At 35.0% G+C, this 21988-nt stretch overlaps 1 protein-coding gene across 2 annotated transcripts; it reads left to right on the top strand.

Moving 5' to 3' along the window:
• The first annotated feature begins 3810 nt into the window (after positions 1-3810).
• On the top strand, positions 3811-20077 carry LOC113051040 (protein stum homolog). Of its 2 annotated transcripts, XM_026214652.1 has the most exons (4): positions 3811-4126; positions 12848-13027; positions 15650-15658; positions 18662-20077. In XM_026214652.1, the coding sequence occupies exons 1-4, from the start codon at positions 3958-3960 to the stop codon at positions 18694-18696; spliced, it is 393 nt and encodes a 130-aa protein (XP_026070437.1). In that variant the 5' UTR covers positions 3811-3957; the 3' UTR covers positions 18697-20077. The 2 variants fall into 2 exon arrangements, with proteins under 2 accessions (XP_026070437.1, XP_026070438.1); XM_026214653.1 differs by lacking the exon at positions 15650-15658.
• Positions 20078-21988: the final 1911 nt, after the last annotated feature.

Raw genomic sequence — 21988 nt, 5'->3', positions numbered from 1 at the left:
GTTAGAAGCTATAACCTCACAATAATAATAATAAATAATGTTAAATAATGTTGGTTAGCATGGTCCCGTTTGACCCTGTTGTTAGAAGCTATAACCTCACAATAATAATAATAAATAAATTCATACATACATACATCTTTTTCTCTTGACAGCCTTTTAATGCAAAATTTCATACATAAATTTGAAATAATAAATTTCATTGGAGCCTGTCAGTTACCTCTCTGACCACTAGTGGCCGCCATTACTAGTCTAATGCAGTGTCAAGTTTTAACTAGCATTATTATCAGCCTCTTAATATATATCATGGTTATAAACATATGTGCACTTATTTGTATGTTAATTTATAAGTTCATGCTTTAACATGTTTAATAATTGTTTAAGAATTTTGTGTGTATGTGTGTGTGTGTGTATATATATCAATATTTTTTACATAAAGAGCAACTGAAATGAGACATGTGCTTTTTATTTGTCTGACATGGGGCTGCAAATTGAATATTTCATTCCAAAATGATCAGCAGCCAAGAGCTGAGCAGAGCAGAGCAGAATACTGCAAGCAAGTGTCCAACTGAACCAGACAATTTTGATGTAGCAGATTAGATATGAGACTAGACAGGTGGTCGCAAGTACTGATGCCAGCTAGTGTGTGTGTGTGTGTGTGTGTGTGTTTGTTTGTTTTTTAATCACAGATTGTGGACAAATGATTTGAATTCAGAATTCAATATCTTGTATTCAGACCTGACAATCAAAATGCAAAGATGACCTTTTATTCATCCAGGATATATATTTGCACTATGGCGATAAAATTGAAAATCAGTTAAAAGAAAAGCAGTGAGTGGATAGTGGATCAGCTGGCTTTAAAACAGACATTATGACAAAATGACCGCCTATCACATTCTAAATACATAAGCAGTTGTTTATTCTACATCCTTTGGTGGATGAAAGCTAGCCACAATATATTTTGTGCATGCATCTCCACTCCCCCCTCCTCTTGCCTGAAGGGCCAAAGAAATATTAAAATCGAGATATTAGGTAATGATTCATATTAAGCCAATAACTACTCCTGTCCCTCCAGATGGAAGACTGTAACATGTTGTTGTATTATTACATTGCATTTGATATTTCTTTGGTGTCCTAGTTTTTAAAACCATGCAGAATAAAAAATTGCATGCAGCATGAAGAAAGGCTAGAATGACTTTTTGGCATTTCATATTACACTCTTTCAGCTGAGGTCATACAAGAAAGATTGTATATTAACCACGTCTGCCTAGAATACCCTGTTGCTAGGTGACCTGACAATAAAATGACTGATTTTGGGATGGTGTGTGGGGTGGGGGCGGGTCACCTTCATGAATATTTATAGCGAATTGTCTGATGACTGGTTCCTGTTTGTTAAGCTTAAGAATGGAGCATCTAAATCTCACTAGTGGAATTGCTTCAGCCTCCATAGACTGACTTCATTACACAAAGAGTGCATGCATGTACTTAAAATGTCAAAACAGCCTGAACTGAAATCGATTGTTTGTTTTCATATGGCTGTTTTTCCCAAGGGCAGGGAAATAAAGCAGAAACAAATATCCACAGTGTAGGCTAAACATTAGCTTGTGCACTTCACAACCCTTCAGACTTCATTATACTTCAACAGTTGAGCTGTCATGAAAATTCTGATATAATTATACTGCAAATAAAAGAGTCTTAGCAGCACTTTTAGATGGATTCCTTCAGGGTAAAAATAACAACAAAGTCCTTTCACTTTGGAGTAGCTTAATTCCTCTATATATGGAGTGATTTGGAGATGAAATCTGGAGAATATGAAGATTTAATAAGTATATGCAATGACTTAAACTCTTAAAAAGGTTATTTATTGTCATCTATGGTTCCATGAAGAACCGTTAGGATCCATGGAACATTGCTTTTGAACAAAATTTTCTTTAGAACATAACAGCTGTCCACTGAAAGGTTCTTTGTGGAACCCAAAATAGTTCTTTATGGAATCACAGCAGGTTCCCTTTTGGAACCTGTTTAAGACTGTACCAATGATAACATCAATACTGCATGAAGTAAAATTTTACCCTCTGGTGCTCTTTCATCATTTTATGATTGGCAATTTTTACGTTTTGTTTTGTTTTTAGAATGTTTTACTTCATCGGAATGGTATGAAACTTTATAAAGGTTTTTGCACTTGCTGTGTGAACACACACTACTAAAAATCATGTACCATATTTTCCGGACTATAAGTCACACTTATTTTCTTAGTTTGGCTGGTCCAGCGACTTATAGTCAGGTGCGACTTATTTATCAAAATTAATTTGACATGAACCGAGAGAAATAAACTAAGAGAAAACATTACAGTCTACAGCCGCCAGAGGGCGCTCTATGCTGCTCAGTGCTGCTGTAGTCTACACTGAAGACATAGAGCGCCCTCTCGCGGCTGGAGACGGTAATGTTTTGTCTTGGTTCTTGGTTCTAAATAAATGCGACTTATAGTCCAGCGCGACTTATATGTTTTTTTTCCTCATCATGACGTATTTTTGGACTGATGTGAATTATACTCAGGTCCGAAAAATACGGTACATAAATTGAAAAGGTTTAATAGTTAAAAAAATATATATATAAAAACACAGTTTAAAAAATATAGTTACATTCCTCATGGTCAAAAATTAACAGCACTGGAAACAAATAGGAAACAAATTTAATCTAGTGAAAACATTTGGTACTACTGTACATCTAAATAAAATCGTACTGAAACCGTATTATTTTAAAATATCAACTTCAAATTTGGAACACAACTTGTTTATATTTAGGGCTTAGATTTTTCTCACAGTTATAGACCAAATCATGTTATGGAAAATATATTTCACATAAAATGTGGAAATACTATGTTTATGCATTTTACATATCAATAAACTTAAACTTCTTTACTTTTTCAAAATTTCACTTTTTTCACTTCCACGTGTGACCTATTTTTTTAAAAGAAACCAAAAAAATATGTGCTTCAAAGCATAGAAAAACATAAATCTAAAACATAGTACTGTACATTCATTTCTGTGAAACAAGAAGGGTCATTTTGACCATCATGTGGAGCACCAGAGGGTTACAATGATCAAAATATCCTTATTATATCAATTATATTGCTTGATAATTTTCTCACTATTTCCATGCTAAACCATTAAGTATGTGCATGTTCAAATAATGGCACAAGAAGAAAAATCCACTGTAATAGCGTATTATGCAGACTGCTGCCGGTCTGCAGGCTGGGACGTGACAAATGTTCCTTAATACGTGCCACAGCTTCAGACCCACAGCTGCTGACACAACAGGTCCAGATGGTTTTGATTTGTCGTTTGGTTCATTGTGATGGCTCTGGCTTCTGATGGCCTTTTTAGTCAAGGTGCAACACATCGCCATTTTCAGAAACTGTCAGTGACAGGCCATGGCTCACCAAAGACTATTCTTCTGTATAAACAGCAAGTTAATTTTCCCAGAGGAGGCAAAGGGAAAATGTGGTTTAAAAGGGGAAAATAATATCAACAGGACAAAAAAATTAACAATTTATATTTTTTTAATGATCTAATAATTGCTTCATTTTTTTAGTAGGCTAATAATTGTCCAAGAGCACTACCAGCAGTTTCAGAAGAAGTAGGTGATGTAAAATTCTGACAGTGAAGCATAAACATTTACTGGATACCAGTAATATTTCGAGCAATCGGTATAATCCAGTTATAATCTGTCGATCAAATCTGTCAAATTCACCACTGTGCCTTTAAATCTATTGTGTAACGATCTACTATCGCTCACTGACACAGTTGCAAAGACAGTAGTAAGTGTGACGCCTACCGTTCACTGCGCGCACTCATATCAACACAAAGCTTGCGCTCGCGCTGGAGCTGCGCCTGATAGTGTCCAGTACAAACCAAAACAAGGATTTCAAGCTTTGTAAGTAGTTTAGAAAATCGGGAAATGGACCAGAAAGACACAGAAATGAACGAAAAAGGAGTTTCTTCTTCTACCAGCGGAGTTGTTGTTCAAGTCAGGGAGAAGAAAGGAGCTTTACGGGCTGCCATCCCCTATATGCCTTTCCCTGTAGCTGTCATCTGCCTTTTCCTCAACACATTTGTGCCCGGACTGGGTGAGTACGAGGAGGAGATTCGCTGATATACACACAACCACCTGCGAGATATAACACTACACCCGAAACGAACTGCATTCCATCAACAAGTTCTTTGGGTGCGCGCTTAAGTCATTTAAATTTCCTTAAAATATTGCATTCTTATACAGTTTAAGTAATACATAGATATAATATATTACTTATACTTTTTGTTTATGCTTTCCATTTGCGATTGGAATGTCTAAATACTACTTTGAGCAAGGCTTATTTTATTTGTTTCATTCATGCATTCCTTCATGTGTTTCTATTTTTTGGGTGATATTTTTGTATATGGGTCAGTGACATGACTTAATTTCAGTGTCTATTACTTTCCACAACAAAACAAAAAATGCAGTTCATACAAACAAATGGATTCACCTTCATTGAAAATGTTTTCAATTTCCGAATTACAATCTATTTTTATGTGTTTGTGGGGCATGAAGTCAAACATGTGGGTGGTATAATGATGAAAAAGACTCATCAAAAGGCTGAAAACCTCAACAGGATGACCTTTGAGTAGGTTGGCTAATGGTGTTATTATTGTTTAGGAAAATGGATAAAAGTGACATGAAGCAACATGCAGAAAGCCATTTTTGTCATGTGAAATTATATAATGAATCGGGAAATTATATCATAAACAGGAAATTATATCATGGTTAGTTCAAGTTGTCAAATGGTAAAACCCAAAGAAAATGCTATAATATTTCGGCTGGTGATTTAAAAATGCATGATATAATGATTAATATGCTTACACTGTAGTCAAAGTGTAAGAAATATATGTTATTACCTAATTTATGTTAAATTGCTTTTCAAAAATTAATAAAATCAATGTTAATTAAAGTATTATATTTCTAATTCCAACACCCTGACATATGTGTTTTAAACATGATAATTTTTTTATGATCATAAACGACCTTATTTCTTATTGAGCCACAAAGCACAAAAACACACTTGGATTATCTGGACGTTAACAGGAACAGATTAGGTCAAGATTCAATACAATTTTTTTTTTCAGCTCATGTCCAGTTTTTGAAGTGAAGTAACAGATCCATCACCAGATTCATACCAGAACAGTTAATCAAGAAGATCATAAATAAATTGCATCCACTCATACTCCATTACCCTGATTAATAACTTGACCTTTTCTCCTTCCTAGCCCGTCCATTTGTCCAACTTGATATTGTCATTTCCAACTTGATTCTCGATCATGTTAGTTCAGTGTCTAAGTAACTGTTCATCTCTGGTATTTGGTCATGTATGTGATCAACTTGTGTGACTTTCTTCTTTCATCTAACATGCCTCTCTTCTTAATTGCCAATAGATTATGCAATGATGTCAATCTTCAAAGACCAAATTGATCGTTTGGAATAGTTCTCTTTAAGAATTCTAGTACCACTACACATTTAAAGCATCACTTTGTAGCTTGCAATTTTCAAAGCATAAAAGCACACATGGCAGAAGAATATTGATCTCCCTTATGTCTAGTTAGGCTGGGAAGCATGACCTCAGGGAATGTCTTTGAAATATGCTAGAAATAGTAACAAAAGAATACTCCTTGTTATTTTGCACCAAAGTCTTTCAATTCAAAAGCATTTTGCTGAAACCTTACTCTGAACACTTTTAATCTGTGCCAAGTGTATCGTCTTGATAGGTGATAGGCTCCCTCGTCTTTTATGGATCATGCAGTACATCAGATATCTCTTCCTTTTAACCCCACAGTTATGGATACTTACACAGACACAGATTATCTATTTGATTCAGATTACAATTTTTTGGAGACATATTTAGATATTTTAGATGTATTTATTCGGTTTATTTAGATGTGTACAAATATTTGACATATAACTAAGACAGTTTTTTTTTAATTAAATTTTTAAATGATATTTAGTACTCCAATTCATTGTTAAAAAATAAACATTTACACTGTGGTTGTCATAATTTATTTTCATGAAAAAAAATATTCAAACATCCAATAAATGAGACATGAATAACAGGTTTGTGTATTGAGTGTCTTTTCTGAGGTAAATATAATGTTACGTAACACATTGACGGATTAAATGAGACGTGATACATTTAAATAGTTTAAAACATACATAAAACAGTTTTTTACAGGCATTCTGATGATCATTCATGTTTATTTTGTACTATAACTAGTAGAAAAAGAAAGAAATGATTTGTTCGTCTCTACAGTGCGATTTGAACTGCGGAGCTACTGCAATCTGTCATGTCACATTGATTTGATATTGGTTCGTGAAAATGTGAATCAATTAAAGGTGCATTGATTTCTGAGAAAAACACTCTTGAAAGTGAATTGGACAAAGCACCAAAACACACTTGTAATCACCAGTAAGTACATAGCATGTTTGTACATTTTGGGGCGGACCTATCAAGACCTATCAAGGGGTATGATCCTTTGGTGGGGCGTGCTTGTACTGGTGATTTCATATAACAACAGCGTTTTCTTAGAAATTACTTACTGCACTTTTAAGATCTGGTAGTCAATATTGTCAACCCAGCCCTACTTTTTGTGTGTTGATACCAGGGCATGGGAAATATCTGGCTCCTTTATGGGATCTTTGCCCAGACTTATGCATCCGGGACATTTGCAGAGCTTAGATCAATCTCTGACAGTTGCAGTTAGACTGAACATACAGTATTCAACCTGGTGACTGCATCACTCAGTCACTTGTGGCCCTCTAGTATTTGTGTCAATATTGGTTTCATCCATCAGGATACCCCTATTGGACCTGTGCCTCAAGTCATCTCATCTTGCAGTCCACTTTAGCATAGCCTTTCCTCCTCAAGTTTCGACCAGTCCCTCTGGAGTCTGGAGGACACGGAGTGCTTTTGGAGGACGCAAGCGTTCAGAATGAAACAGTGCATATGCTGCATAAATACTTATAAAATGAACATGCATTCTGCAGGCAGTTATGTGCCTGTCTCGTATCATCTCTGCGCAGTGGTATGGTTTACTGAGCTCCTGTCTGCTGTGCAGTTGCTCATACTTAAACTAAAGTGGAATATTATGACAAGAGAGCCCATGTTTGGATGACGATGATGAAGGGAAAATGCCAGTAGCCAAATGGGGCTCTCTTGAGCACACTGTCTGCACTTGTGTTGTCAGAGACCATTACCACTCTAGTTAGTGAGTCATGCTTGACAACATGCTCTCCTCAACTTTAATTGCAGATACTTTGCAGGGCATGTGTTGGGTGCCAGATGAATTTAGATTAAAATCATCAAACCATGCTAATTTGCATGTGCAAACAGTGAGGGTGTTATTAATAGATTTCATGTCCAAACAATGACGGAGCTGGGCATCTGGGTGCTTTACACTAATAATGCAATAAGCATACTTTTAAATAAGTTGCTTCAGATGCTGCAACTAAACAAACCTTAAAATGTTTTCTTCGGACAATTTGGAATTTGAATGAAGCAAAAAATAAATTTGTAACTATAAATTTGATCTAAAACAGCAAAGTTTATCAGGGCAAACTTTGAATTTTGCTGTTGGATGGATGGATGGCTAAATATCATATTATATTTAATAAATTATCTTTTGTGGACCAGGGTGGAAGAACTTCATATCCCAGATTGCATTGCATTAGGCTTGTATGCTCATTTGTTCAGGCATACTAGAAAAATCTTTTTTATTTCAGGCTTTGTGTGGAACAAAATGTAACCTTTTCAAAAACATATTTGGTTTAGATGTAATCGGATATAGATTTTTTTATATTTAATCCGAAGAAATTTGTTTCTCAAGGTCTAAAAGTGGAAAACTGATGATTTTCCATCTTGCCCTGGTATGAATAGAAGGTTTTTTCACAAGGGGAACATTTTGTGGTGAGCATGCAGATTTCTGGCATTTAATACATACAAAGGAAGATTAATAAAGTAATAAAATATTCTTCTAAGCTTTCCATTTTAAGTTCAAAAATAGAGGGAAATATGTAGTGAACATCATACAAAACCCTTGTTTGAAATGGAGTATCATTTGAAATGTGAGTGTTTGAAGTGCAAAGAAAAGACAAAAGTCGACCACTTCAGATGCATTTATGCATTCAGAAACAGTTTTACAGAAACATTTCCACAAGATATTTTTACCCAGCCAGGAATGTACAGTAAATCACAATAACCAGAGTTTTGACAGAAGTCTTTTTACTGATAACCCTGGTGATAAAAACAGTTGGTTCATGGTCTTCTACTGGTTTAGCTGGTCGGCCAGCTGGCTTAGGTGCAGATCAGGATGGTTTAAACTATTTGTGTTGCTCATGCCGATGCTATCCCATCACTCTTTGAACTAAACCTATCGCTTTAGCCCTGGTGCTCTTCTAGTTTCCATGACAGCAGATACTAGCAGAAGCCTGCCTGCCTCTCTCCGCTAAGATTGAAAGAGGTAGACACTGTAATGCAAATGAATTCATTCCACGAGTGTCCTTCAAAGTGCACATAAACAGGCAAAACAATTAAGTATGGTCATATTGAATAATATTCAAACGGAATTCCAGAGAAAAAAACAGACGCTCAGAGGAGCCTGTGACTGTCAGGCAGAGGACTATTGAATGGGACCTTAACTCTCTTGTGGATTCAAGCTAAAAATGGACTACAGTGGTTAACAGTGTAGTGGTGCTCTAATTTGGTGTCTTTACTTTACTCTTTTCATTGTGTTAACATATTCAAAGCTTTGCAATGCAAATTTAAGAGGAGTCTGAAATCAAATGCTTTCAAGTATGTACGAAGTTCAATGAAGAACTTTCCTCTCAGCTTTTGATGATGTTCCGTGCGAATGTATTTATGTTTGTGGCAACAGATAGAAGACCACTGAGCACTGTTACCTCTAGTTTTATACAGACGGTCTCTTTAAAACGAGATGACATCATTCAGAGACTGTTATTGGTCTCATTTTTAATACAGCTGCACTGTGGCAATCAGCAGAGACACCCGATAACGAATTACACTAATGCTCTTGCTTCAGATTACATAAGATTTGCAGTGTGATTAATGACCAAGTCTACATTAGCAATAAACAGTAAACAGAAAAATTTGATTGTAAGGTTTGGCAATAAGGCACAAGTTCATTTCAAATTGTAACTTTTGGGGAAATGAAAATGACTCAAGTTGTTCCCCTTATGGGGTTTTTCATGTAACAAAATGTTCTAGCATGCTTTTTAATCATTTTGATCTTCTCAAGGCTCAGTCACTCCACGTGAAATTGTCCCTTTAAAGGCTGTGAGCCTGATAAAAGACAGTGTTTACCCAAATGACTCTCTCTGCGGAATGGATTGAACAGCCAGTAAATGACTGATGAGTAATCAGCTCCTCGCAGAAAGGCTGAAAACTGCGATGGCTGCAGGCAGTCAGACTGACTTTTTTTGCGTCTCCTCGCAAGCTGTCTTGGCTCTGATCCTTGAGCTGTTTTAAATAGAGGCTGCAGAGCTGTTGTGGAATTTTCAATTTCCGAAATGGTCGCTGTGCATATTCTCTAGGCCTACCTTGAGGCCAATCCTTCACCTAGCTTTCGAAATGACTCTGTTATACATGAAGCTCTCGGGCCTTAAGTTGCCACCTGTGGTCCAAACACGGCGTGCATGGTTAATGTTAGAGAGGTGCTGTGTACACAGTGTTTGATTTTCTCCATATGCATTTCAAAAAATAAGACATACAGTTCCACTAGCTTACAAAAACTCACATTTCCTTGATTCCTGTTTCCATTAACATTTTCGAGCCATGGATTCCCTCAAAAAATACACACAATCATATGCTACTTGCTTATTTAATCAAAATACACCAAAACAGTAATATTATAAAATATTAAATACATGTAATTTATTCCTGTGGTAGCAAAGCTGAATTTTCAGCATCATTACTCCAGTCTTCAGTGTCACGGGATCCTTCAGAAATCATTCTAAAATGCTGATTTGTTGCTTAAAGAATTTTTTTTTATTATTAGTAATGTGCAATCAACAAGTGAGGAGTCTTGTGAATGACTTCCTGAAAAATACTGAATGGTGCATCCACTAGTATCCAGTCTGAAGACGGTGAACAATGGGAGAGAAGAAAACTGAATTCCATTCCTTGCAGCCTCAAGGGTCTACACAATTATGTGCCTACAGTGCATAGGTTTAAAACACCCTAGAGTGCTAAAAAATACATTGGCACCCAAGAACCTCCACACACACTCTCCTAGCAACATTTGTCTCTTTCAGAAGAAAAGGAACTGAATGGGATAATTAACCTCCCACACTGGCAATGGGGCGCATATAAGGAAGGCTGAGGAAAATTATAGTGATTGTGAGCCTAATGTGCAGGGACTAGGACCCCTCACCACCCTACTGTATCTTATCTTCAAGCATCCCTTCTTCATAGAGAAAAAAAAAGTGTGAGTGTGTTCATGTGATGTGGCCTCTAAATTATATGTGTGGCATATGCAAGCAGACATTGGCCTTGGTTTCCAGTGCTTTAAGCAGTTTGACAGGAAGAAAGCATAGTTGACACCCTGATGTGATCGTGCAGTTGATTTGTCGTGCACGTGTGTGTGTGTGTGTGTGTGAGATAATATGGTGGAGTTGGGGTCCTTGCCTCATTCACTTTAATTAGGCTGCTACAAACACCCAAGGATCTGTTTGGCTTGACCTGAGCAGTGTTCACTCAACCATGCTGACGGAAATAGCAACGGATGGGTGGCAGAGCAAGATTCGGGACAGAAGAACTGGCTCCCTTTCGATTCATTGTGAATTTATGAACCCTAGAGTAAGCTGAATTGAAATTTAAATGATAGGAAGATGAATTAAAAATATATATATTTCAAAGAGTAATGAAAATAACACATGTGGTGCATTCTGGTAAATGATGTTCTTTCATCCTGGTCCAAAGTTGATCTGTCTGACCGTCTGTTTTTCTGGTCATCTGTTTGTCTGCCTGTCCATCCGTCTGTACATTTATCAATTTATATTCAACATATTTCAATTTGATTTCAGTTTATATACTGTATTCACTACCATTAAAAAGTTTGGTGTCAGTAAAGTTTGCTGAAACAATTTATACTTATATTCAACAATGACAAAAAAGACATTTATAATGTTATAAAAGATTACCATTTCAAATAATTGCTGCTCTTTTGAACATTCTGTTAATCAAAGCCTGAAAAAAATATCAGTTTCCACAAAAGTATTAAGGAGCACAACATGATGATGATAATAAATGTTTCTTGAGCACCTAATCAGTATATTACAATGATTTCTGAAGGGCCATGTAAGACTAAAGACTGGAGCATTCATTCATTTGTTTGTGGCTTTTGAAAATTGAAAAGCTTAAAATGAACAGGAATAAATTACATTTTTAGATGTATTATTTAATCTAGACTTACTTCAAGGGCTGCATTCACCAGTCAAGCAACTGCCTTGGAGAAGAATGAGAACGCTTACACATATCTCCTCCTCAAGTCAAGGGACTTAGAAAATTATGCCTTTTTCCACTTCCTACATTTGTTCTTTAATTCCTTGGTGTTTATTGTTAGCTGTCTGCTTTTGGGCGCAGTTCTGTAAATGTATTGTTTGTATGTCAGCCGTGGGAATAAAACACTGTAAAAAAATTATTATTTTTTTACACTTCTCTACTTGGAAAGCCCCTTCCAAAAGAGGTTCTGTCCCAGTTCTTCTCAATAACAGCTAAACATTTCATAGCAGCAGACCGTTAACTAAAGAACAGGCTGTATCCGGGCTGAATAAAGAACATTTAAGGAGACTCATCAGTTTTGTGGGATATGCTTATATTCAGCCGCTGTCCTCGCCATTAGAATCTAGTATTGTGATAACACTAGTGCTTGCTCGCTCAGACTCCTTCAGTGTGAATTATGCTCATCGGACTTACAAATATGGAAAGCTATTCATAACCTAATTGCTAAAAGGAATGAAAAATGTATCTGACAAAAATTGTCTTGGTAGGTTACAGTACCATGTTGGTTAAAGTTCCCAAGAGTTCCCAAAGACTCTTCTTCAGACAGATCTGTGGAAGATCAGAAAAGCATATTAAATTTTTTTTTTGATGTCATTCATAACAAACCAATTTTAATCTTCCAGTCAATTAAAAGTTAAAACCAGTCCCTGCCCTTCATTTATTATTGTTAAATTTCCTTTTTTTACTTGTAAATACATTTAAATAATACAAAAATAATAATAAACTTTAAGTTCACCTTAATCAAGCAAAAATGAAAATCATGTTATTATTCACATTCATATTGTTCTAGAAATTTTAAAGATTAATGATATTTTTGAGATATTGTTCACACAGCAACAAAAAAGAAACATACTTGTATTCCATATGACTTGTGCAGTATTGTAAGTTATCAGAAGTGTGATGATAGACCAAAATGTACAATATTTTAAACACAGTACAAACATTGATTTCATCCAGACCACAGATGTAAGAAAAGCTACAGGCATATCTGACATTGACTGTTATTAAAATCATCACGTTAATTTATTTTCAAGCTCCTCTGTTAATATTTTATGCCATATTTATGTCTTGATCTTTCTGTAATGTACTATATAATTCACACCATGATGAATGATATCATTACAGCAGGTGGTTTTAAGCTGAGATCAAGACTGAGGTCATATTGCATGTGTTAACCATTTTAACCACAGAAGAGGATCATACTGTATCGTCCCATGCTCACAGAATTTCACTGTATTTTTGTGACAGGTACATTCGTCTCAGCCTTCACGGTTCTGTGCGGAGCGAGGACAGATCTTCCTGACAGGCACATGTGCTGTGTTTTCTGGCTGAACATCGCAGCCGCCTTCATCCAGATCATCACAGCCATTGTCATGGTGGGCTGGATCATGAGCATATTTTGGGGAATGGACATGGTCATTCTGGCAAGTGAGTATTCCTCAATAATACCACTACAAGCACTTTTTTATATACTGTGTGTATATATATATATATATATATATATATATATATATATATATATATATATATATATATATATATATATATATTAGTGCTGTCAATCGATTAAAAAAAATTAACTAATTAATCGCACAATTTTTTAAAATTAATCGCGATTAATCGCGATTAATCGCAATTAAAAGACTGAAACTTTTGGGATATGTAAATGTAAAATGTCAATAATTCATGTAAACTCAAGACAAAGAAACTATTTAAATTCAAAATATGATTGTTTATTGGAATTTTTGTTTAACTTGTAACACAGATTTTCTCATGTAAACAACATACCTGCAATAAATCATCAATATCCTCCAAATTAACTGTTGGCTTGAAAGCCATATTTATTACAGAAATAAAAACACAGGCATGTAAGTACAATTTGAATTTCAAAACAATCGATGCCAATAAAAAACAAAAATGATTTCCATGTTGAATTCTAAGTGGACTGCAAAAAAATTCCAAAGTATAGTCATTGCCAGTGCTTTAAGTGGGCCGGTACGCACTGGTACTCAGTACAGCCACTTCCAAATATAGCTCTTGAGCGTACCGCCACCTCTCCGTGCGCCCAGAACGTGCTTGTAGCGTACCGGTTCGCTCATTTGGACATCTGTTTTAATAGAGGTTTTAATCTTTTACCTGCACTGCCGATTTTCAGAGCGCCCTTCACAATGCAAGCTTCCTAATTCATCCCACCCAGAGCAGAAACTACATTACCCATTCACCCTTAAGTTATACAAGTGAATAGCGCATGTGTCGCTTTTCCCACTGTTAAGTGTCAACAACTCAACGTGGCCGGAGAAGGTGTGTGAAACTCGTTGTGAGTTATACTAAAGCAAAATCTCGAGTATTTATTGTCTGATAAACATTAAAAACTGTCTGCGGAGGTTGAGTCGTCCTGCAGCCCCCGCTGGCTGCTCATTGGCTGCAGCATCTTTTTTCTAAATTCTAAAAAAATACCGTAGACGGCAAGGTGCAAATTTAGATATTCATTTATCTAATTAATCTATAGCCTATGCACAAAGACAATATGATCTTTTTGTCCCCTTTTTGTTTTAAAGCGTGATGAAGAGAGAGAGCGCAAGTTGCTGCAGCTGCGAGTGATGCACGCGTACAGGAGTGATTGACAGTTCGCGGCACTGTGTACAAAAAATACTTATTAGCGTTACAGAAAGGTCTGATGGCAGACTGAAGAGTAATCCGGCAGAGTTTTATACTGAAACTTTCCGTCTAAAAGTCCTTCCTGGGTCTTATCCATATTTCTTTGCACGTTGAACACACATAGGCCACAACTGGAAATAAAAAAAAACTGCAACCGCGTTAATTGCGTTATTTTTTTTTAACGCGTTAAATATTTCAAATTAATCGAATGCGTTAACGCGCTAATTTTGACAGCACTAATATATATATATATATATATATATTCATTTATTTATTTATTTATTTATTTATTTTTTGGTTGTCATGGAAGATAATATATATTATCACATACATATGTTTTCTTGTGGAACCCAAGAGTATTAACCACTTTAATACTTTTATAGTGTTTATTTATTATTTTATAGGCCTTTGCTGGACGTTTTTAGCAATTATAAACTGTTGTTAAACCAAATAAATACATTTAATAAATTCAATTCTTAAAATAATTCTCCTTTCGTGTTCCAATAAAAATAATAATAATAATAATGTCTAAAAATAATTAATAAATATGAATTTAAATCACACTATATGCACTTTAGGAAATCAACGCTCATGATTTCACAGACCTCTTTTTAATGATCTCCAGCAAAACTAGAACATAGTAAATTTTAAAGAAAAGGATAATTCACCCAAAAATTTATATTCTGTCATTACTTACCCTCGTTGTTCCAAAAAGCAGTTGGGGGTTCGGTGCCTTGCTAAAGGGCACCTCAGTCATGGTATTGCAGGCCCGAGACTCGAACCCAAAACCTTAGGGTTAGGAGTTATACTCTCTAACCGCTAAGCCATGACTTCCCCAAATTTAGGAAAATTGAGAGAACGAATTAGTAAACATGCGGAAAATTTATAAATCGAGAGAACGAATTAGTAAATCGTGCACATGATTTAGCGTACTTGTTTCCTGTATGCCATGTGCGGAGCTTTGGAACGACATGAGGGTGAATGAATGATGACAGAAATTTCCTTTTTGGGTGAACTTTCCCTTTCACATGTGTAGTAAGTGTAAAAAAAATGACAGGATTTCAGTAGACACCCTGCTGTGGGCCATAGTGAGCTCCGTTCATGTTCAACCTCACATCTTTCTCACTCCTTCTAATATAATATCACCTCCGCCTTCCAGGGCTGTAGAAGGTGCCAGAATCCTTTGAACAATGACTATTAGAGCGGTCTGCTGGTAGGAGTGGATTGAAAGCTCTGCAGTAATTGTTCTGTGGAGGCGGACGAAGCAACTCACAGAACTTTGTCGTGTTTTTCCTGTGGAACGTTTGTAGCATCATTAAATGTTTAAACACATATGATTCAAAATTCTAATCTATTATTCAATTATTTTGCTGCAACCTTTTGGATTGGAAGTCTCTGAAGGTAGGTGAACCTAATATTTGACTTTTGTCTTGTCGCAACTTATAGTCAGACCTGTCTCAAATATTATAAAACATAGCATTGGCCACATACATACTGCAGATACACTGCAAAAAAAAAATTGTTTTGTTATAAACGCAATGTTTCTTTGTTTGCAACGTTTGCAACCTCAATATTGTCTAGGAATGTAAGGCCTTTATCATTAATTATCATTAAATATTACAAATGTAAATGTTTGGAGGCAGCAAATGTTAGATATAATATACTGTATTTTCCGGACTATAGGTCACACTTTTTTTCATAGTTTGGCTGGTCCTGCGACTTATAGTCAGGTGCGACTTATTTATAAAATTTATTTGACATGAACCCGAGAGAAATGAACTAAGAGAAATTAACCAATAGAAAACATTACCGTCTCCAGCCGCGAGAGGTTTATTTTATTTTTTGTGCTAACATAAATTCATCTGAATTAGCTTCTTATTCTGGATCTAAATTTCTATATATCTGGTTATGGCCACAGAAAATGAATTGTGACAAAAGGTTCAAGAGTTGTGTTACATTAGTTCTTTTGAATTAAATAAATCTGTAAAAAATCTCTTACAAACTGTTTTTATTTATTTTACTGAACTTGTTGCAGTGCATTATGAGTTTGCCAATATGCAATATGCAATATCGCTAAAGCAAAGTAATTAAGCATAATTAAGTTTCATACTTTTATACACATTTAATGATATATAAATATATAACTATTCATAGAAATGAGATGCCAAAACATCTCTATAGTTATCATTATGCCAAACTATGCTGATTTTTTTACAGAATGATCATTAAGGGGATTCATTCTTGCATTTAAATATCTAATAATAGTCAAATCTGCAGGGTGTATCTAACCCTTAAAAATATTACTAGTGAAAGTAATGAATGTTACTAAGGACAACCAATCTAAATGCAATAAAAACATGGTAAAATCCTAAAATAGCATAACACAATAATATATTTGACACAGGTCTGCTGTCCTCACAGTTTGGTCACTCGTCTCAGCCCTTTATCACTACCATTGCTGCAAGCTCGGCTTCTCTCATTCTGTTTATTCTGATCCATCTCGGATAATGTGCCTCCCACCACTTGCCATCTGCCAGTCTCCTCTCAGTCTGTTTGATCCACTTTTTGTCCATTAAATGCCAGTAGAACCATAGTGCTCATTAAAAAAGAAGCTTTGCAAAAGTGCGACTTCATACAGAGACTCCTTCAGTCGCACGAGACCTCTGACCGGATCTTTCAGCAGCCTTGGCTTTGTGGCACAGCAGCTTTTAAAGTAATAGTTCACCTCAGAAAGCATAATCCAAACCTGTATGATTTTCTTTCTTTTCATGAAACACAAAAGGTGTATTTTGAACAATGTTGGGATGAAAGGATCTGAGAAATGAACAATGAGGCTAATATAATAAGATTAAATAAGGAACAGTGGAAATATAAAAAAGTATACAATCATTTTAAGTCATACAGTAGCATTATGGACTGTTAATAACCTGAATAATTGAGTTAGTGAGAGTCTGATTAAATGAAGAGATTTGAATAAATTTTTCATTGTACTGAAAATAATTTTCTTTAAGAAAGAAAGTCATTTGGGTTTGGAATGAATATTAACAAATAACAAAGTTGTTCATCCCTTTAATTATATTTAACTTAAAGTGTGCAGTACAGTTTACTAAATGGCTTGCATGCGAAAAAGAATTGGCTTGTTATTTGAAGCGTGGGTCTGGATCATTTCAAAGCTTTAATGCATTGAGTCATCTGCGTTATAATGCAATGCTTTAAGAAGGTCATGACTCATTAATCTATTCCCATTCTATATCTCATTATAAATACTGGAAGATAAAGTAAAGGGTGATATTTTAGTGCACAGATAAGACTGCTTTGTCAACACCACTAGGCGTTTTCAAGGCGATATATATATGAAAACCGAACTGAGTCACCCCTCCAGATGCTAGGTACAGTATGCTTTCAAATTTTCTTTAGGCTTTCTGTAAGAAATAAAACAGTTTATATATATATATATATATATATATATATATATATATATATATATATATATATATATATAATAAAGAACATTAATAAAATAAAGAATATTTATTTTAGTATTATCTATATACTATTTATTATTTTGAATGAACCTTTATTTTTACATATTTTTTTATATAAGTTTCAGTAATTTCATGATGTTGATTTTGAGATTTTGTAAATATTTCTATTTATCATTCATATTTATATTTATTTAAGTTTTAGTATTTTTTTCTTGAACTTATTTTATTTTAGTTAGTTGCCAAAGTAACATATCTATTTTTTTTTTCATCTAATATGTATTGTATAATTTATATTGTATAATTTATATTATACAACTACAGTACCTAAAAGCGATCAGTTACAATGGCAGATATTTAACCATTAGGCCAAGCAATCCATATTTATTCATTTCAACTATTCAAGTTGCCCTTGTACACAATACCATTCAAAAGTTTGGAACACAATTCTTTTCTTTTTCTTTTTCAATTTACTTTTATTCAGATAGTATGCATTAAATTGACACAAAAGTGACAGTAAAGACATTTAAAATGTTTCAAAAGTTTCAAATAAATTATGGTTTGCACAAAAAGATTTAGCAGCGCAACTGATTTCAGTACTGGATAATAATAAGAAATGTTTGAGCACCAAATCATATTAGAATGATTTCTGAAGGATTGTGTGACACAGAAACTAGAGTAATTATACTGAAAATTCAGCTTTGCACTCACAGGAATAAGTTACATTTTTAAATATATTAAATATATTTTGAACTGTAATACTATTTCACAATATTACTGTTTATACTGTGTTTTTATCAAATTAATGCAGCCTTGGTAAGCATAAGAGACTTTCAAAAACATTCAAACATATTGCCGACCCAAGTAGTGTATATATACAGTACTAGCTGTCTTGTGAACTCTGATGCCCTTGTACTTTCAGGCTACAGGGAGCAGGCCACCCCTCAGCAGCTCTGATTGCTGTCCTCCAAACCTAATCTTGAATGTGCACCATTCTCCTGTGCTGTCCGGCCAACACGAATGGGAGCTTTGAGACAGCCCCCACATGGCCTGGGAGATCCAGGGGTTGATCACATGCAGATTCTCACCCCAACTCCTGCTACTTCCTGTCAGGTACTGCGTTAAGGGCACCTGACTGCTGAGGGACAGCAGAAGAGCATGACCATTTGTGAATATCTCTAAAAAAAACATCTATGTGCCGAACACATCCGTTACCTGTCAGGGAAAACCGATCTTAATCGTACTCTTTAGTCTTAATGTATGTATTAAATTGACCAATATACACTATGGACATTTGCAGTTTGTAAACTAAATATTTGTTAAAATGCTTTGAGGTATCTAATGAAGTAGCTGAAAGAATCTTAAAGGAACAGTTCACCCAAAAATGAAAAACTGTTATTACTGTTCATATAAAATAAAAATGAAAACATTTTTGGGTGAACTATCCTTTTAATATTTTGCTTCCTACAGAGCACTATGAAAACAAATTACACTGAATATTTATATGTCATGTGCATTACAGTGTCTCCAGTATTTCTTTATAGTGTGCTGTGTTTTTATTACTCAAATTAAGCCTTATAAATCAGAAAGTGTGTATTATATTCTGCACAAATACATCACTTGTTATTGTCAGTCTATTAGTCTTAAATACCCAGAGACCATCAGCCAAAAACATAACCTTTTTGTCCAGTAATTATCTGTTGTTGAGTAAAACAGCCAAGTATTGGTGAATCATGGTAGGCCTGTTGTCATAGTGACCGGCCACTGTAATCAACCCATGCGTAGTGTATAAAATAATGTAATTTAGTGCAAGTTATTTTTATGTGACCAACCTAAGAGAAAGGCACGGCACAAATTGAAATAGTCAAACCATTGTGATTTAAGTCTGACATTGACAAATTAAACAACAATTTAAAATGACTGCAGCAAGTGAGCAAGCAGAATTTGTGCTCTTGCTAAGTGTGTGATATATTCGGAAAAAAATGTAAGCCCCAAAAATGAGGTACTCTGAACTGGTGTGTAATCTAATACTCGCACTGAAGAGTATCATATTTCATTGAGTCTCTTTTTTGGATGTTATTAATAGATATTAGCTGGTCTCTGGTGTGAATGTATGCTGTGAATGTGTTTGAGGATTTGTTGTAAATATGGACAGAAAGTGAATTAGCTGTGTAAAGTTGTGTGCTGTTATGGTTCGTGCTGCCTTTCAAATACAAACAACATAATCCAAGTCCAAAAGCATATATATAGTACAGCCAAACATATGTTAAACACACTTAACACAATGATAAGTGTCAGAAGTACCATATCTAATAAATTCTGCTTTTAATAAGTGTCATTTTGGTGTCTTGTTTTGTTTCCTAATTATAATCTAAGAGATATGTATTGTGAAATTGTGTTTTATTTATCTCATCATATAGTCATCTTTTAATTACCACAGAGCATCAGAACCAACTAGTTGTAACCCAATATTTGTTTGCCTGGCTTCATTTCATGCTTTGCATTGGCTGCATATGACTGAGTGCACTATTACTTCCTGGCTTGAGGGATGGTTTTAATGATAGCTGTGAAAGACTGGGGTTTAGTACTTCTGTCCACAATACTTTAAATTGCATCAAGTGAGCTGCATTTTAAGTTGTCTACAAGCTGCTCAGAAATTGATGAACCTCTCAGAAAAAAGAAAACAATGGGAAAGAATCCTGACTTTCCAAATGCCAGGTTGTCTTGTCATAAAAGCTGCTCTTCATTGAACCTGCTTTAAATGCTAAATGTTTGATGCTTATCATGCCAATGATGAACAGTAGTAGATTAATGATTCTTATCTATTGTACTATCTACATACATATGCCAATACTATTGACTACTGGCAAAATAAACAAAAAATTGCTTTTTTAAAATTTTCAAAAGAATTGCGATTGTTTTGACTGATTCAGTTTTCATAACAGTTTCTCTAAATCTGAGTGTAGTTCAGACAAAATCATCTGAGAATGCATCTTAGAATTCGTAAAATACTTAATTATTTTTGCATTCATTTCCAATGAAAAATACTGTAAAAACAATTAAAAGCAACATGGCATAGTCTATCATCTATATTTATCTGTAATCATTTTCAAATTATTTTGAAACAAGCTTTATGTATTGGATAAAAAAACAGTCATATTGTGAATTATTTATTTGAAATTTTATAAGAAATTTGTTTGTAATCCCAATTTGGTTTTAGAAAAATGTGTAGATTTATCTTTGTGCACATATGTTATTTGTCTACATAACATAGATAAAACCTACTATCATATTTTTCTGCTGTTTTTCTCCCTCTTATAGTGTTTCTGGCTCTAGAGTTATCTCAGACTCTGTTTCCAAAAGCATAATCATTTGCCTCCAAATAAAGCTGTTCCTCATGCAGTTGGGCATGTATTCTGTCTTCATATGCTTTTTCCCTGCATTCCTCTAGTCTCGCTGGTTTTTCTCGCCTCTCGTGATAAAACCAACCAAAAGCACTACGAATAGTTTCAGTTAACAATTGAATGTCGTGTGTATAGCCGTGCTTGTAAAACCAAACACTTTCATGATCTACATGCCAGACAAACTGTTCTCTACCGTGAAGACTCTTATGAACCATACTGAACTGGTTTACAGCTGAAGAGAGATGGGTAAAATGAAAAGATTCTGAGGTTTAGACTAATGTGGCCCCTATCTATAAGACATCTTTAATCACTCCCTGTCCACATCCACCATCCCTCCCAAAAAAACAATGTGTCAAGCCTGAAGAAGCAACCAGCTGCACTAAGACTAGGCTCATTTTAGATGTCAAGCTCCTCACGTATTAGACCAAGAGTGGGTGGTTGCAGTCGGGGGAGGAATACTTCCTGCATCACCCAAACATATGGGGCTGAATACCTCACTGCTCTATTACCCTTTCTCAACATTTCTCACTGCCAGAAAACAAGTTTTAACATTTTAACATCTCTCATTGCCAGAAAATGTCATGACAATAGCATAAACTGGTTTCCACCTGTCAGAAGTGCAACTTTACAGTGCAACTTGCTAAAGTGAGCAGTTTTCATTCCACTTGTTGCCACCAGTCTGAAAAACACTGTTTGCAGATTTCAATTCATACTTTCACAAAATTATGAAGTGTTGCACGTTTAATTGACCTAATGTGTTATAATGCAATATATATCTTCCCTTGAACAGCCAGCAGATGGCGCACTTAGATTAGCGCTCATTCTATAGTCGCTTACATAAACTA

This window comes from Carassius auratus, chromosome 31 (assembly GCF_003368295.1).
Source record: "Carassius auratus strain Wakin chromosome 31, ASM336829v1, whole genome shotgun sequence".
Classification (NCBI taxonomy): domain Eukaryota; kingdom Metazoa; phylum Chordata; class Actinopteri; order Cypriniformes; family Cyprinidae; genus Carassius; species Carassius auratus.
Note: the sequence above shows the minus strand (reverse complement) of the source record. Positions and strands in the feature narration are given on the sequence as shown.

Excerpts from the sequence above, each read along its gene's own strand:
- LOC113051040 (XM_026214652.1), top strand. The coding sequence starts at position 3,958 with ATGGACCAGAAAGACACAGAAATGAACGAAAAAGGAGTTTCTTCTTCT. Across the intron at positions 4,127-12,847 it reads CACATTTGTGCCCGGACTGG|GTACATTCGTCTCAGCCTTC; the intron begins GTGAGTACGAGG and ends TTTTTGTGACAG.